Raw genomic sequence first — 15,655 nt, 5'->3', positions numbered from 1 at the left:
TTTATTCATGTCACTTCCTTGGTTCAATCACTTTTTAATTTAAGAAACAATTTCATTTTCTAGTTGTGCAGAGGAAGCCCCATGAGTACGCAGGGGATTTTGTGTGCATGTTAATTCTGAAAACAACCTTTTATTTTTCCAGTGCATGATTTTAGAACTATTGCAGTTGTCTTATTCTGATCCTGCAGAATCAAAGATGGAGGCAGAATGTTACTCAAGTCAAAGTGTATATGGGGATGTTTCTTTCTACTTATGCAGGCTATAGTGGGAACATAGAGAGCTCCCATGGGCAGTCAGCTGTACAGAGGCAATTGCAGGGACATTTTCCATTTATACATGTATTTATTTAAAATAGAAGACTTGGAACTCAACAGATTTGCTTTATTTCTATTTCTAAAAATATCCTCTGTAAGCAATGTTGGATGCATTCACTTCCTGAGCTGTGCATAGCATTGTTTTTAGGAAAAAAATGATACCGAGGATTAAGGGAAGCCGTTTAGAAAATGGCTCCAGACAGTGCTTCATCCAAAGCACACAGAGCAAGTGGCGGGCAAGCATGGTTGGCTCCTTCTGCTGTGTCCTGTGTATGTGAAGCTTGTGGAGAGGGAGTTGAGACCGTAGCGATGTAACACAAGCATACAGACTCACAGGAGCCTGGGGGAACTCGTTCTGTCTATGCCCTGCTTACTTGCAGTGTGAATAGAGGTGACTGGAGAGGGCAGTTGTAGCCACGCGGCTGGAAGGGGCCGGGAGCTCAGGGACTGCTTGCGCACAATCCGTGCGCAGTTTTCACGCTGCTTTATAACCAGGCATGCCGATGCTCTGGGGTTTGCTTTGCTGCCTTTGCAGACCTCTCAAATGCTTGCAGGAATGTTTGCTTCCCGGGTCACTTGGTGGCTGCTTCTCTTAAAAGGTTTTGGTGAGCTTCATTACGGACAGGGAAGCAGGTTTGGACAGGCCTCCAATGCTGACTGGCCTTTATTTCTTTGCCGTTTGTTCTTCTGTCATCTTTCCATCAGTAACCACTATTTTTGTATGCTGTAGATTTCAGAGAAATATCAGCAAGCCAGGTGGACGTCTTCCCATACAGCTATGGTGACACTAGGCAAATTGCCTTTTACAGACGTATAATTATTCACGTTTTGTCTGTAGCTCTGACCCTCCTGGTTTGGCTTTGTGTCAAGAATTATAAGGAAGTAACCATCATTTCAAGGTCATTAAGGAATGCATTGTATTACGATTAGCTATTTTTTCTTTTTATCAGAATATATTGATGATTTTTAACTGCTTTCATTATCTTTCATGTGCACTATTCTTTACAGATAATTGGTACTCAGCAATCCTCCATTCATGCAGTTTTGTCCTCACAACATTAACTATTTGATTTTTCATTTTCCGTAAATAATGGCAGCTGTGCTCTTCCCTGGAGACTGAATTGCTGAAGGTTGACTTTTTCAAAATACTATTTTCCATTACTGTAGAGGAATAGCAAAGAGCAATGTCACTAAGACAGTCTGATCCCAGCATGGATCCCAAGCCCAACAGTGGTGCCAGTTCTGTTCCTGGCACAGTCGCCAGCTCTTAGCTCCATGTTTCAGATGCAGGGAGCTGGAGGCCAGCCCCAGTGCAGTTCAGGAGGAGGAGGGAGGAGCGTTGCCCTTCCTAGCCAAACCGCTGTGTTGCAGCCCCACTGTCTTCATGTGGCATTGCCTGGGTCCCCTCTGTCCCCCACTGCCTGCCTCCACCTTTTGATGAGGCTTTGCCTCTGCCCTGAGCTGCAGGCAGAATGGAGGGGCAAGTCTCCCCCTGTGCCCCTTTTGCTCTTGGAGTTATTCCTCTCTCTTATACTGTGAGCCTCAAGTATTTGAAATGTCCTGGATTGGGTGACCTCTAAAATTACGATATTAGTTTTAAAAATGACAAGATTTTCTGAAAGAAAAAAAATGCTTTGGACTATTTGTATTTGCCATTGTTTTCTGCATATTCAGTATTATTTTAAGACATGTATTTTCTCACAATTACTTGTGAAGGAAATTTTCTTTCCTCAAAACTTCCCAAGTTTTCCAGGCTCAAAAAGTTTTCCAAGCTCAAAACTTCCTCATCATCATAGCACCCTGGAGGCATAGGAGTTAAAAGATTTCCATTAGTAATACATAAAGAATTAAAATAAAAGTTCCAGCTTTAGTATTTGTGTCAAAATTTTGCCCACAATCTTTTCGGAAGTGAAATGTATACACTGACCACGTGAAGCAGAGTTACTAAATGCTTGATCATTTCCAGGAATAAATACAATTTCCTAGTACTTTCCTGTATTCTTTGCAGTGCTCCTGCAAACAGCAGCCTGAACATGAATTTGTTTTCTTACAGACAACAAAGAATATGATGCATATCTTTCATACACCAAAGTGGATCCTGATGCATTAGATTGTGATAATAATGAAGAAGAGCAGTTTGCACTTGAAATTCTGCCAGATGTTCTAGAAAAGCACTATGGATATAAGCTCTTCATTCCGGACAGAGACCTGATCCCTAGTGGAAGTAAGTATTTCTGGCTTTAATTCTCTCTGATGTGTCATGAAGGCCTGGACTGCGTGATAAGTACTAGATATGGGAGGTGGTTGTAAGGATTGGAAGTTTCCTCAGTACTAATGCAAATTTAAGCTCCAGGTTAAAGCTTGTTCCTGCAACGCTGAAATCAGAGAAAACTGCCATTGATTTCAGTGAAGGCAGGAGCTAGACCTTCCTACAGGGAAGGCTGCAGTACTGGAAGCAATACTGTGGACCAAAATCTCTACATCAGACACAGGTAGCTAAACAGGAAACTTCCAAAAACGATTTTGTAGTCTCTGTTTTATCATTCAAAATGGGATTATTATATTTTTCCAGTAATTATTTGTCTACAGTAGCTTTACAGGTAAAAGTCATCTTTCCCATTGTCTCTTGGGGTTTTTTCCTAACTTCAAAGTTTCATAAATAGCTACAATAGTTTCCCAGTTAATGGTATAGGTGCAATTTTTTCATTAGAGCTTTGACCGAGTGCTGACCAAGTTTCCTCCAAATTCATTTTTGGACAAGTCAAAAAAGACCACGAGTCATATGCATCATGTTGATGACTTTTGAATACACAGTATGTTTGCTTTAATATGACATTTATTTGAAATGCTACCGTTGTCAAAAATAAGCTTTTTTTAAAAAAAATAATTCTATCTACAAATGAATTCCCTGAAAAATATTAGAAGAGAAGATGAACTTATCTCCGTATATACTACTGTATAGGAAATATGAACAAGAAAACAAAGCAACGGCTGTGCTGAAGCAGGTGTCCCCAAACACGAAACAGCTAGAACATGGCTGCATTAGCAACCTGCCTGCCAAAAGACTTAAAACTCCTGCCTTGCTGATGCCAAACCCCAGTGCCTGCCCCAGAAGCTGGAGCCTACTTCTGACATTTGAGGGAGCTGGAAAGAGAGCTCTGAATCCTGTACCACTGGGAAAGAGGAGTCAGAGACTGGGCAAAATCCCATGTAGTGGCTTGAATTTGTCATGTGCATTTGCAGCTCCTAGGTTAGAGCTGCTTCCCCAATTCCTTTTCCCCTGCCTCTGCAAGGTGTGAGTTTTACTCCCTTAGTGACACATTCCAGAAAGGGGACTTGGCTTGTAGCCTTCTTATTTCAGACAGCACAAGCAAGTAGTACCGAATTTTTAGATACTATTAAGAGAAAATACATCTTTTTGTGTTAAAAATCACAGAACTGTTGTAGGTAGTTGCTTCATATCCAACAATATACCAGAGTTATGCATAGCAATTATACAAGTGAATTAAAGAGTTTAAAGCTAGCCCTTCTATGATAACTATACTGAAGCACAGATTAATCTGAAATTAAATTATTCTTTCCAATTGCTGTACCAGCCAGCATGGTATTTTATTTTTGTCTATTTTTGTCAGTCAGACACTCAGCAAATACTTGTCATCGCTTTGGGTATTCATTAAACCTCTTCTGAAAATGTAGGGTACCTGAAAATGTCAGTTCTCATTTATGAACATTCACAGATTTAATACGTCTTTTTTCCTCTCAAACTCACTCCTTCACCTTATGAAAGGGCCTGATTCTAACACGTGGAGCCTCAAGAACACTTAATCAGACATAATGACAATGCAGACTAAAATGTGGAACTGAAATGGGTGTGATTTGCATGCTTTAGCTTTGAAAAAGATATGGCAGAAGGCACTTTGAGGGGGCAAGAGGGAGGGAGAGGTGATGGGGAAGGAGGGAAGACTCAGGCTCCTGTATTTGTAAGCTCTCTGGGTGTGCTGGAGAAATGGAACGTGGCTGTGTTCTGCCTAACGCTCACCAGTCTTAGTGACACACAGTGCTTAGTGAAGAGAGCTGGCAGTGCGATGTGATATGGACCTGCTAGAAACTTCAGAGGTAAACATAATATATGTAGAGTGACTATCTTATAAAGTGGCAGATATAACAAAATATATAGCTCTTCAGATTACATTTCTGTAGAAAAATGGGATTTTGATCACAGTTATCTTTTTTATTTTAGGAAATATCTCTCCTCACATGTACTGCATTTCCTTGTCTTCTGGTGTAAATGACTTTCAGTGAAATGTAATGCTTTCCCTTCTGATGTGTTTCCTTCTATATCTTGTGTACTTAAATGTGTGCCATTCTACTAGTACAGCAAGTGTTTTGTAAGGCTGGTGGTTTCATATAATCTCTGCAATTTTAAGGTGCTGCCACAGGAGGGTGTGCATTATTGCGCTTGCTTCCTGGCATGAAGCAATATATACAGCTGCTACTTGGATTTGAGAGCAAGCAAAAAATAGATTTGTTAAATCGTATTTCATTAACTTTCTTGCACGCTTCTCTGAATAAACTAAAAAGCTGACTTCAGAAAAATTCAGGGACAAGTCCGATCATGTTTTTGTCCAGCTGGTTCATATCTAACCTCTGGGGAAAAGCTATGATAGGCTCTGCATGTCCCCGTGCAGCCAAGGGAGAGATTACAGCCAGATGCGCTTTAGCTGGGACGCGCGCACCCAGCAGTGAGCTCCTTCGCGCTGCATATCTGAGCTCTGCATTTCGGCTCCGCACTGAGGACCGTCTGTTTCAGGGATGCCCATGGAGCAACTGTTGCTGTCCCTAGGAGGACAGAAGGGATGGCTGTGGGGACTGAGGCCACCTCCTCACCGTTGGGAAGCAGATCCCGGACATGTGGATTTCAGGTCATATGGGGCTGAGTCATGTTTTGCAGTAGGCATTGGTTTTTGTGCCCTGCTGGGATACAAGTGTTATCCCAGTGGAGTATTCTGTCCTAGTGGGAGAACCACTGTGAAGGATGCCAAGGGCTTCGGTGATGCCAACCTCACGGTGCCAGCAAGGACCTTTGCAGTGACTCATGGTGCTGCCTGAGAGTAGCACAGACACGAAGTGGCAAGACAGAAGCAGGGCTCAGGCAGCCACAGCTTCTCTGCTCTCACTCATGCAGAAGCCCCTGTGGCCATGCAGGCTGGAGGATGAGAGGGGCGATACGGCAGAGAGACATGACGTGCAGTGGGCTGTGTAAGCAGCAAGGCCAAGTTTGTAACCCAGGATTTGAGTTGCATATTATAGGAAGTACTATAGCAGCTATTCTTTCTTAAAGAATATTCTTTGGTCTTAACAGACTGTGTGTTCTTCATTCTGTCAAAGCTGACAGCACATACACCTTTCTGCCTAGGTAACTAAGGCATAATTGAACATGTTAGCCTGTGTAAGGAGACTGAGTGCCCTGAGATACAGTTGCAGTTGTTACTAAAGTTTCTTGGCAGTTATCATTTTTTCCACCCTATTAGTTTTCAGGGCTATTTTAACAAACCCTTTCCCACAGCAAGCAGACCCTCAAGCCCTGTGAGCTTTTTAATTCAGTGTTACGAGACCTGTGGAGGCTGAATAGTTGAGGGGGGAAATAGGACTAGTTATGTTTCTACTTGAGCCATTTTCTGCCTTGCTAAGGATGATGCGTCCTCAGAGAGAAAGATCTATTTGCACTTGACTCTTCTAAAATTGGGACTACGTCAGAGGAAGATCTTTTTCTCACATGGTTTCTGCAAATTATTTTCAACCCAGAGAGTGAAGAGGTCAAAACTGTCAAGCTGGCTTTTTAATACCAGCAATACAAATCTATTAGAGCATCATCTAGTTGCTCTCTAAGCATATGTGCATTTGATCTTGACAGGATTGAAAAAACACCAGCAATTCACTCCAGCTCAGCCCAGGGTATAGAGATCAGGAACTGAAAAGAGCAACGGTGATGGAATAAAAATCTTTGCTTTTACCTGGAAAATGAGAGGTTGTCAGCACAACAGGAGAGCACCTAAGGCATGTGATAAAAAGCAACCAACAGTCAATATTGCGGTTCTGGCACTTTGTAGTTTTGTCTGCCCATCTGTGTGTTTTGTGCCTGGTGAATTGCAGCTTCCTGGATGAAGAAAACCTGGTCGGACTGTGTGCCTGGGGTTCGCAAGGAGCCTAAATTAGGTATGGGACACTGTTTATGCAGAATGGGAATAGAGTACCCAGCTCCACAAACTCCTTTCAGAAGTCCCTGGTTGTCTACTCTGTACAAATCTTAATGCCAGGCATGGGCGGGGGTAGCAGGGATACAGAGGAATGACAGTTGAAAGTGGAAGAAATATGGACAAAAGCCAGCAAGGCTGGCTACCCTGTAACAGTCCACTGAAGGCCACCAAGGTGGTCAGGGAGATGGGGTACACAGTACAAGGGGAGAGCCCAAAAGAACTGTGTTTCTTGAAGAAAAGGCTGACAAAGCCAAGGAGGAATCTTACTGTTGTCTTTCCAGTGAAAAGCACAAAGATGGAGACACTTTTCTCAGAGGTGCATAGCTGTTGAACAAGAGGCCACAGGTACAAGTTGCAACACTGAAAATTCTGTTTAAACATTTGGAAAGTTTTCCTCACCATGAGGGTGATCAGGCACCGGAACAGAACCCAGAGATGCTGAGAAGCCTCCAATCTTCAAAACTGTACTGGACAAGGCCCTGAGCAATCTTAGCTGGTCCTGCTTTGGGCAGGGCATCGACCTGGAGACCTCCAGAGCCCCCTTCTAATCTGTATGAGTCTATGGATCTTTCATTCTGAATATCCAGAATTTTGATTCCAACATCTATCATCAAAACAATTTCACCAAAATCACCCACTTCAGATGCTTCAGTCTTCAAGGAGGCATCCCCAGAGCTACCATCTTTTCCTTCTCCTTAATTCCTCCATCCTTTTTCATGTCAAATACAGAAAGTCTGACAATGGCTAAGAGAGTGGTATGATAAGAGAGCAGTGTGTCATGCTGATCTGCATTATTTGTTTCTTTATGTTGAACTCATCAGCCGTCCCTTAGCCTACGCTGGGATTGGGCACTCTCTGGGGAGGGGCCATCACTCTGCTCTGTGTTTCAGCAGTTCCAGCTGCACTGCTGTTCTGGTCTGAGCTAACAGAAGCAACAGATAGTTAATAAATAGGAAAAGCAAGACATGCAATCATTTTTGTTATAATAAAGTAATCAGAGTTAGGGTTTGGGAACTATTCAGTTAGGAAACCAGGACTGAATTATTCTTCTATAAATAACTTTCTCAAATGATAGTCACATAGCCAAATGCAGAAAGCCTGGTTATTTTCAGAGTACCAGGAACCAGCCAGTATGGGGTTGATGGTAGATACTCTTTGGTTCTTGTGGTGTTGCAGACCATGCTTCCCAAAAATATCCGTAGGGCTTTATATGATTTCTGGTGTTCTTTTCCTCTCCCTCAACTGCTTCTGCAGAACATCTGAATCTGGTTAGTCAGTCATTTCTTTGTGTAAGCAACTCTCTGTCCGTGGTGTTCATTAATTTCCTTGCTCTCAGTCTGCTTGCATATTAGGTTGTCTGGGTTTCCTTCCAGCCTGTGGTTAGCGTAGCTCATTCAAGATTCAATAGGCAGTTATGCATGATTTAACTGCAAATGGGATGCATGCCTTGGACTTCTCTTCTTCAGTGCTTCAAACTACAGTTCAGCATCGTTACACGTTGCTAGTGTTTGGTGAGCACATATTCACTGTCAGGTGATCTGTCTTCATTACTAAAGGGCAACCATGCAAAAACTATGTTTATGAGCCCAAAAGTTCTTGCTATCCATACCTTCTTGGGCATTGCATTGGACATGATGCAAGTAAGGTACCGATAGAGCTACTCATAATTCTAACTTTTTTTTAACCTATGGGAAATGTTGCCATTTGAAAATGGGTTTTGTGCCATATTGCAAAATGGTGTTTCAAGGGGGGAAAAAGGGTCAAATTTAAAATGTTCTCTTTCAGTAAAATCAAGTGGGCTAAATCTAACGCTGATATTTTATTTTTTACATTCTAGTTTATGATAAAATATATTATTTGGGAATAAAAAAATGAATAATTTTATCCTGATTTTGTCAAGACGATTTTTTTTCTCCCCTCACAATGAAATGTTATTGAAGTTGACACGTCCTGCAGTGAAAGTGAAGTTTCAGCAAAATTATATTTCTCTGATGGAAATGTGTTGGTCTGGAATCTTACAGTTGATCCTAGTTAGTGATGTCATTCCTGAAACCCCTGCTCAGTTTTTTTCTTGAAAGCAAAACAGCCATTGCCTGACAATTACTACTTAGCTTACTGGAAAGGTGGAAACAGCTCTTTCTCCATCCTACGCTACAATATAGATTGCTTCGTACCTTCTAGTGGACTGAACACTTCAGACAACTCAACTTGCAGTATTTTGAGCAGTGTCATATTCTGAAGTGAAAGGAGGGTGGGTGATTTAGCAACTCACAGGTTTAGGCAGTCAGTCTGGTACCACTGGAAAAAATAAAGCTTGAACTTCCACAGACAGGAATCTGTCGCCCCGTGCTTTTCCTGGCAGACAGGTTTAAGTTGTGCACATTGGACATATTGTAGAGTGCACCCAGTGGCACCATATGCTCGAGGGAAGTTGTCTCCTACCTTCAGTAGTAGTCCCAAGCTGAAGTTACTTGGAGTACTAAGTACTTCTGGACCAGATGGCTGGATGCATTTGCCTGTTCATTTGGGATTCCAGTTTCCTATAATACAATGTATTTTATCCTCAGTGCACCAGCAAACCCCCTCTACGTTGGCCATGTCTATCAGTGAACCAGCTCCAAACTTGGAATGTGAAGGTGCACCTCACAGTCATTTGTCAAGGTGTCTGTGTAGTCGTCTGTAGAAAGCTCTAACTTGTTGCAATATCCAGTCAGTAAGGTGGGCATGCCAGAGTACGGGAGAGGCACAGAGGGGAGAAGTATCCATCTGAGAAAATAGGGAATTTTCCTGTCTTCTTCCCACCTCGTTCCTTGTTTGGCTAAAGCAAAGTCTGGTGAGTTTTTGATTGAGATGGTATAATGGATTATTGCTGGGTTCTTGCTATTGAATTTATTGCTGCTGGATATTTGAAGAGATGGAAGTGCAGTGATTTTTTTGTTTGTTTTGTTGTTTGTTTGGTGTTTTTGTGTGTTGTCCTTTTTTAATTGGATGCATATATTATATGCATGGCTGTGCTTAGCACTAACCTGGATATGTGGAACTGACCAGTATTGTGTCCTGCAGAGAACTGTCTTGTTCATAGCAGTGTTCTGAGTTGTTTGAAGGAGGGATGAATATGTCCGGGGAAAGATGCATGATAGTTTGTTGTTTTACTGTATCTTGCAGATTCAACCTCTAATGATGAAGCTTCCCACCTAAATTCTTTCTTTTTGGGAGCAGAAAGAAAGGAAGAAAATGAAGAGTCTGAGCTGTTGATACATTGGGATAATCTCTTTCCATTGTATTGAACATTTCTACCTTTCCTTAAGTTTTGTTTCACCAGTTCTGCTTATCATTTTCTCATTGTTGATGATTCTCTCCCCTCTCTGCTGCCTCTCCCATGGATTTTAATGTTGAATTTTTTTCATTAATGAGTAACTATTTCACACAAAGCAATGTGGGGGTTTTCCTCATAAAATATTTTAAGAGAAAAAAAAACCAAACTGTAAATGCTGCATGATTAAAGAGTCATAAAACATTAACTAAAAGTCAGGATTGTTGCATAGACATTTGTAATGTATGTGTATGTCTTAAATTTTTGTGTGTCTGTGGGATGTTTGCAATTGCCTCTTTTTTCCATTTGTGAAAGAAATTCTTCTTGCTGCTAAGTGGTGAAATAAAACATTGGTAAAGGCAGATTTGATGCTAACTATGCCTTCAGTCTCATGAAAATAAGCTATTTTAGAATGTTCCTGTTGGCCTATTTTGTAGCTATTTACTTTACTGGAAGTGGTGTGAATAAGCATGCTGTGGTACAGTGCCTGGGACTATAAAAATGAGTCTTGCAGTAACAGATGTTGATTAATGATGTTATTTGTAATCGTTGTTCCTGCTAGAGGGCAGTGTGTGTAAGAGAGGCCCTGCCCTGTGCTGAGTAAAGATCTGTTCTGTGCAGCTCTTGTGTCCAAGTCTTCATTTATAACACATGCTCTGTTGTCAGGCGGCACATTCTAAGTAGCACGGTCAAGAGGTTCGTGTAGTTAAAGAAAAAAATGTATATCTTTTCTCTAAGCTCTCCATCACAATGCTATGCACCCAATGAGCACCCTTCTGACCTTAGTGGGTTTTTTCAAATGATTTCATTTTCCTGGTCTTGACCCAAAACCCATTGAAATTTCTTGAGGTCTGTTCATTTGAATGGGTTTTGGATCAGATCTGTAAGTAGATCTCTTTCCCATCCTGTTCCGTGTCAGAGCAGTGTAATTGGCTTCTCTTCCCTGCCTTGGGACAAGTGGAACTCAGGGATCCAAGTCCAACTTCAAGAGTATTTTGTAGTTCAATAAGCTGACATTGTGGAGCTAATGATGGGGCTGGCACTTCTGCTTACACTGATCATTTGCAACTACTTGGCATGCATGAATAAAAGAAGAATACTATTTCCTTTGTCACCAATGTCTCAACAAATAAACACCTCCAATATATTTTAAGTTTTTCATTTGTTCCTGTCACTTGTGAAGTTTCTGTTAATGCCTCGGGGTACATAGAAGCACAGGTTTGTGATATTAAAACAGACCACTGGGCCACAAAGAATGTTATTATGCTTTTGTGGTCAACACCTAAAGAAGAAAGAGCTACCATGATGCTTCTATGCAATAGCACAAGTTCTGCATGTGATGAGGGTTGATTTCTTTTTGAGCTCTTGCAAGTTACAGTTCATACACCCTGCAGCACCCTCATGTCCTTGCATCCGAAACACAAGAACTGCTTTGCAGAGTGTGCTTCCCTCAATGCAATGTTAGCCATAACCAGCGTTAATGTTAAAATTTACACAAACATTACATTGATTTTGACCTATATTTTTCAGTAAGTGAACGGTGTATTTTTAGTCACTAATGCAGCTACACAGTGAGGATATTATGTAAATGTCATTGTGTTGAGATGAAGAGGGAAAACAGTAAAGGATGGAGGGTGTTATTAAGGAGTTTTCTATATTTACTCCATAAATAGAAATATGTTGTGATCCTATTTTCATTGGAGTATATTGTGAAATGCCCGTTGTCTTAAACGGTGCGGATCAGTAAACTGTAGGATTTTGTTATAGTTGATTGCAAGCCTGATGTTTTGATACAATAGACTTCTTTATTCTTTACTCTTTCTCTCTTTCTATAATTTGTAGCCTACATTGAAGATCTCACAAGATGTGTTGAACAAAGCAGAAGACTCATTATCGTGTTAACTCCAGACTATGTTCTCAGGAGAGGATGGAGTATTTTTGAGATGGAAAACAGACTCCATAACATGCTAGTCAGTGGAGAAATCAAAGTTATTTTGATTGAGTGTACTGAATTAAAAGGGAAAGTGAATTATCACGAAGTGGAATCTTTAAAGCACACCATCAAGCTTCTCTCAGTGGTCAAGTGGAAAGGACCAAAAAGCAGCAAACTGAATTCTAAGTTTTGGAAGCGCCTGGTCTTTGAAATGCCAGGGAAGAAAAAGGAGGTGGTGTCTCGGCATCAGGTCCTGGATTCTGCAGAGCAGGGCCTTTTTGGAGACCTCCAGACTGTACCCTCTGTTGCCGTCACAGGCACTTCTGCCACGTTGGTAGAATCACGGGCTGATTTAACTGATTACCACCAAGCAGACTCTGTGCAAATGAGACATTATTCCAGAGGATACGAATATGATGTGTCAGCAGCAACATTGCCAATAGCTTCCATAAGCAACCATCACACATACTGTAACATACCTTTGACACTACTAAATGGACAGCTACCTCTTAACAATACCATGAAGGATCCCCAAGAATTTCACAGGAACAACCCATTGCTACCTTTATCAGCAAAGGAGCTTAGTTTCACCAGCGATATTTGGTAGTGAAGACCAGGACTCTTTTGAGATGCTTCATGACCACCATGAAGACACAGTTTTAAAGAACTTTGCCCTCACCCCATGGGGTGAGAAAACATATTCAAAGCAGCGGCACACTTGTTTGCTTTTCTACCTGAACTTTTTTGTTTACATTTACAAATTATTGACAAAGGGGGCATTCTTTTGTAACTCAGTAATGTCCTTCCTGTCTTTTAATGTACAGTTTTATTGCTTCTTTAAAAAGGCCGGGGGAGGCGGGGGGTGGGTAGAAAAAACACATCCCATCATTTTACAGTAGGTTTACAATCTGGGATGGATAAAAGGTCACTGTATATGATCTCCAGTGTCCATACAAATTTAAGTAATAGTATTTGAAATACATGGAAGTTCTTGGGTTTTTCACATAGACTTCAGTACAGTTTGAAATTCTAATCATGCTACGAAAATTATTATCTCCTGCACAGACCACAAGGGGTGAATCCGTCTCAAAAGGAGGGAGGAAGAAACCTTCCCGGTAACATTGTCTCACGAATACATTTTAGAAGATGACCAGCTGAAACAATACAGATGAAGCTTTATCAATAAAGTACATAGTAACAGTTGCTGCAGAATAGATCACCTGCTCACATCAGCATCTCTCCATTTTATTATTGAGGCATGTTGTATTTCTAGTCAATGGTTAGCAATGTGGTTTTATTAAACAACTTACTATAGTATCGGAAGATGTTTAGGAGGATTTTAAACAGTTTTTCTGTCGATTATAGATTATTTCACAATTTTTTGCAGATTTTTAATGACATTTTTTTAAACAGTTTAAGTATAAATTTACTGTTGTTCAATTCATTAATTTGAAATTTCTTAATATCTCTTGAGCTCTTTTAAGATTTGTAGCAAAGGCAATGTAATTTTACATATGATTTTTTTTTTTCCGAAAATCTGTAGTTCCAATTTGGAATTAACCTTTTTGTGAGAACATCAGCAATAGAAAAGAATTACTACAGCAATATTCAGAGATGAAGTGCTAAATTATTCAGGTTTGCTAGTAGTCTGACTTCAATTGCAGTGATAATCACCTGAGACAGTTTTCTCTCTGTTTCTCTACCTGTCAGTTTATGTACCTTTTAACCATGGCTGAAGCAGGAGTATTTCTTCTCTCTGTGCAACTAGTGAAAAGTGATATTTTTAAGCAGCTGGTAAGGTCTTGCATTTCTCATTTATGCGAGTGATCCCATCAGTCAAATAGGATACTGTCATTTATCTGTCATGGAAAGCATTCTTGCTGCTTGTGGATGAGAAGGGTTATACAGGTACTCAGCATCAGGCATTACTACTCAGTAAGTTGAGTTTTCTTTGGACCAGTATGTTTCATGGCGATTTCCTTACTCAGTTGATTAAGGGTTGCAGAGTCAGACCATGGAGACAACAGTATTCAAGGAAAAAGCCCTAAATCATGAAGGCAGAAGCCAGTTTTGCAGTTTTTGGGATGGCTTTAACGAAATCACAGTAGACATGAGAGTTTTGTCTCAATAAGATCTGCTGGAGCAAGTTCCAAAAACTATTTTTATGGCAGGCAATCTTGCCTGTGTTTCAGTCTGTTTTTAGAATTGTTCTCTTTGATTGCATGAATAAAAGTTAGCACTCTGCGCTCAGCTGCCTGTGGTCTCATCAGCAAACAAGTTTGGTAAATCCTTGACATTTTGCAGTGGTTCCTAAATTGTAGCCTACAGTCAAATGGAAACAAACTCTGACCTAAGACTTAAAAGTATCCAGAATTGGCCCAAAGGCCATGAGAATGATCTCAAATGTGCAATAATTCATAGAGGTCGGTATTTTTCCATTGCTTCTTTCCCCAGTTCTTAATTCTGTGCCCTCTTACACCAGCTGTTATCTGTAAGGTTTTCATGAGGTTCTAAATAATACATGTTTCTCTTGGTTTTTCTAGCATTATTATGCATTTGACACTAACACCGAAAATGGAACTCCAGAAAAGATATTAATTTATTACACAGAACAGGACTATAACTTGCTCTTTTGTGAAGTTAAGTTCCAGACATATAGGTGTTTAATATAAGTATTTTTCTACTGAGAAAGAAAGTGATTTTACCTCCATTATAAATATATGTATTTCAACCTCTTCCCAGAAATTTACAAAATTTGCACTGTTTTATAAGTGTTACAGACTGTGTTTACACTGGCTATGTTCTTTAATGCAAAGTGTAATTTAAAAAAAGGAGAAAAAAAAAAACTAAAAGAAAACCCTGCATGAAAAGAGGTGCGTATGTTTAAATGAAAAGCTGTACTTTTCATTATTTTCCTTTCCACATTACTCTGGAATCTGGTTAATTCACATAGAATGTTCAGTGAGATTTTAAACCTACTAGTTCTGTATTAAGCATGCAAACTCCAAAAAAAAGAAAAACCCCATATGCAAGCTGGTCTGCTTTTTTTATTCACAATGACTAAATATGGGTATCAAATTCATTTACCTGATGATAATACATCTCATAGAGCAGTAGCTATTCAAAAGCAAAATGCGGTTATGTTTGCATTGAGGTAACATGAAAAGAACAGTTTTTCTGTCATTTTGCAAAAGCACATTGTGTGTCTGTGTATTGATATCTTTTAGTTATAGATGACAAGTCACAATCTGCTTTAAGATTTCAAAGTGTATGTTGAGTACTACAACAATATATACATGAATCAGAACCGCCTGTACCCCTCTGCTTTTAGTATGGGGATGGGGGCCTGAGCACAGGAGGCCTCTCGTTGGCTTGGTTTCATGTAATACCAGTACGACATGCTAGAGGCCAAGAGTTGCCGTAGGTAGCACTTAAAGGTCTGAAAAAAGAACTCTCAAACAGTGAAATGCATCCATTAGTGGGACGTGGGTGGCACAGAGACAGGGAGCTTCTCCCACTGTGAAAATCACCTCTGTAGCAACCCTCCGGCGGGGTCCCTCTTGGCAGCAGTGACAGCTGGATCAGGGCCTTGGTGGTGAAAATGTTCTAGCGCGTTCATGTGAACTTCATTAGCTGAAATAGAAGGGCATAAGGGCATTTTGCCTTCCGCTGTCTCACCAAAGCTGTGTACTTACTCAGCTGGATTTATCGGGGAAGAGGCCGGGGCACTACCCTGACACTGCTTGGTGCCACATCTCGCTTGCGTGACTGTGCAGCCCTCGCCACCCCTGGCTTCTCAGGCTGTGCCTTCCCCAGTGACAACAGCACAAGCAGCAAA

General features: G+C 40.7%; 1 protein-coding gene across 9 annotated transcripts in view; it reads left to right on the top strand.

The window, feature by feature from the left end:
• Window positions 1-15,013, top strand: part of IL1RAPL2 (interleukin 1 receptor accessory protein like 2) — a 395,811-nt gene extending 380,798 nt beyond the window's left edge. For all 9 annotated transcript variants that reach the window (XM_075107082.1, XM_075107086.1, XM_075107083.1 and 6 more), the window contains 2 exons: window positions 2,368-2,538; window positions 11,727-15,013. In XM_075107082.1, the coding sequence (XP_074963183.1) occupies window positions 2,368-2,538; window positions 11,727-12,424 (869 nt within the window). In that variant the 3' untranslated portion in view covers window positions 12,425-15,013. The remainder of the gene's footprint in view (window positions 1-2,367; window positions 2,539-11,726) is intronic.
• The last annotated feature ends 642 nt before the right edge of the window (window positions 15,014-15,655 follow it).

The sequence above is a fragment of the Phalacrocorax aristotelis genome, chromosome 11, assembly GCF_949628215.1.
Source record: "Phalacrocorax aristotelis chromosome 11, bGulAri2.1, whole genome shotgun sequence".
Lineage (NCBI taxonomy): Eukaryota > Metazoa > Chordata > Aves > Suliformes > Phalacrocoracidae > Phalacrocorax > Phalacrocorax aristotelis.
This window is presented reverse-complemented; position numbering and strand designations above follow the sequence as displayed.